General features: G+C 47.4%; 1 protein-coding gene across 1 annotated transcript in view; it reads right to left on the reverse strand.

Moving 5' to 3' along the window:
- LOC105912708 (low-density lipoprotein receptor-related protein 1-like) overlaps positions 1-3,107 on the reverse strand; it is a 114,768-nt gene that overhangs the window by 20,788 nt on the left and 90,873 nt on the right. Inside the window, 4 exon segments of the mRNA XM_031565475.2 lie at positions 713-900; positions 1,794-1,934; positions 2,208-2,330; positions 2,683-2,860. Of these exon segments, the coding sequence (XP_031421335.1) occupies positions 713-900; positions 1,794-1,934; positions 2,208-2,330; positions 2,683-2,860 (630 nt within the window).

Below are 3,107 nucleotides of genomic sequence, written 5' to 3' on the forward strand. Positions count from 1 at the left end.
CACACGCACACACACACACACACACACACACACCGCTGACACATCCACATCCACATCAGATGCTCTGACTTATAACCATGCCCACCCCCCCCACTGCCAGTCATCGTGCCACTCTGCTCACTGGCAGTCAGAGGCCCGACAGCTGGCACACGGCTCCTTCCGAGAGCTGCTGACGGACACTGATCACGCACGACCTGACCCACGGTCATCTGCTCTCAGGGCACGACTGACTCAAACTCCTCTAGCGGCCATCTGAAGACAGGAGTGAACACCCTACATGCTTTTGGCACCTAGCGCTCGGGGTATTTCCGTTCAAATGACTATTTTTATGAAGGATAGATTAATGTCAAATTGTATGCATCTCATGTTAAAATCTTGGCAGGTCCTAAATCTTCCCCATTCACTTGGAAATGATTTCACAAATGACATCATGGATTTAAAAGAGAATGGATATTTACAATTACCCCTATAAAACATCATCTCAGCTCTACGTCAGTCAACAGACCAACCAAGCAACCTATCCATCAATCAATCAATCAATCAATTAATCAATCAATCAATAAAACAAAGTGCATCCCTGCTCCTAAAGGGAACACACACATGCAGTCACACACACACACACACACACACACACACACACACACACACACACACACACACACACACACACACACACACACACACACACACACACACACACGCGTGTGCACACCTTGAAGCCGATCTTGAGGTCTTCACAGAGCTGGGAGCATCCGCTGAGGCGGGAGATGAAGCATTCGTTGACGTTGCATTTGAGCTCGTCTGAGCCGTCGCCACAGTCATCCTTGTTGTCGCACAGCAGCGTCTCGTTCACGCACTTCTTGTTGTTGCACATGAAGGCTGTGTCATTGCAGCTCTTTCCTGCAAATACACGAGGAAGGGAGGGCATGAGTGGTGATGGGGGGGGGGGGGGGTTGTCTGTAGGTTAACTTTCCATTCTCCCAAATGAGAGAAATGAGATTTTGAAATGTAACAGCAAAGATACCCATGTCCTGCACACAGCCCTAATGTCTGCTTCTATTAGTTCGAAATGGTTGGATGCTTGGGGCCTGAATCAGGTGCATTGAGGGACTATAATTAAACTCAGCAGGAGAGGAGATCTCCAGGAAAAGATTAAGCCGGGATGACAGAGAGAGAAATGAAATGGCTTATTTCTTTACCACACACACACACACACGAGAAGGAAAAAAAAAAAAAAAAAAAAAAACTTTCCTTAGCACATACAACAATTTAGCTTGCTTTCCCTCTCTCACACATTCAGTTTAATTTTAATCTCACACACATATAAATACACAACTACACAGTGAGTGACCGTGTGTGTGAGAGAGAGAGAGAGAGAAAGAGAAAGTGAGAGAGAGCGTTTGGCTAATGTGTGTTGGGATTCTGGGGACATTAATGGGCTGGTGAATGGGCTTTCATCAGACTGTGCACACAGCACATTAGCCGGAGCACCGCCACATCAAAAAGCTCACACACACACACACACACACGATCCAGGGATATTTAGCATCAAATGGACCATTACATCAATACACACACACGGCTCCATGCACAGACACGCATTCACACAGCAACGCTGCAAACCACATGGGGTCTTACAGGGACAGACACATGGACAGAGAGAGAGAGAAGCAGACAACTAGAGAACGTACGTGAAAAAACAGTGTTTGTTTGTGTGTGTGTGTGTGTGTGTGTGTGTGGGGGGGGGGGGGCAATGTGTACGTGTGCATCTGTATGTATGTTGACCTGCTGACCTGTGTCAGTGCAGTGGGGGTTCTTAGGGGCCTCGTCCGACCTGTCGTGGCAATCAAACTCTCCGTCACACTCCCAGCTCTTCTGCTTCAGGCAGCGGCCGTTAGCACAGCGGAACTCGTCGGGGCCACACGTGGAGTACTCTACACACACACAAACACACACATTAGACTTCAATTACATTAGAAACTGTTAGGTGGTGTTCTCTGCATGCATACATACACACTACTGCACACAAGCGCGCGCACACACACACACACACACACACACACACTGCAATGCAGATTACTGCAACACAACTCACAAAAACTTCAATATGCTTAAGTTTAGAGCAAACCCTCACAGAGACATATGACAACAAACACACACACACACACACACACACACACACACACACAGACCACCCAAACACTCACCGCACTCTGGAGACTCATCTGAGCCATCGTGGCAGTCCAGGTCATGGTCACACACAAACTGCTTGGGGATGCACTGCTTGTCCTGGCACATGAACTCATTCTCATCGCACGTGTTGTTATAGGCTGAGGAAGGAAGAAAGGGAGGGAGCAAGATGTAGGAAGGAGCAGACAGATTCAATACATTGTGCACTGCATTAAGATTGAGTGTGTGTGTGTGTGTGTGTGTGTGTATGTGTGGCATATGTGTGTGTGTGTGTCATATGTGTGTGTGTGTGTGTGTGTGTGTGAGTGTGTGTGTCATATGTGTGTGTGTGTGTCATATGTGTGTGCGTGTGTGTGTAAATGATTCAGCATGTATAAATAAAGTATGTGAGAGAGTGTGTGTGTGTAGCACATGTGTGTGTGTGTGTGTGTGTGTAAATGATTCAGCTCAGCATGTATAAATAAAGTATGTGAGAGAGTGGGTGTTACTCACTGCAGCCGGCCCTGATGCTCTCGTCAGCTCCGTCAGGACAGTCACGGTCTCCATCACACTTCCAGCGCTGCGGCACACACAAGTACGAGCCCGGGCACTGGAACGTCTCTGGACTGCACGTCTTAGTAACTGTGGCAAGAACCACACACACACACACACACACACACACACACACACACACACACACACACACACACACACACACACACACACACACACACACACACACACACACACACACACACACACAGTTGTTGTACTCCACAAGACATAACCAGACAGATGATGTCGAATTAAGGCCTTGCTAAACGCAAATGGTATTTTTTTTTTTAGTTCTCAGTTGAAATGATGAATGAGGTTTTCAACACTAGAGATCCTGGGCACAAGCATGTGCCTACACACACACACACACACACACACACACA

The sequence above is a fragment of the Clupea harengus genome, chromosome 4 (assembly GCF_900700415.2).
Source record: "Clupea harengus chromosome 4, Ch_v2.0.2, whole genome shotgun sequence".
Classification (NCBI taxonomy): Eukaryota; Metazoa; Chordata; class Actinopteri; order Clupeiformes; family Clupeidae; genus Clupea; species Clupea harengus.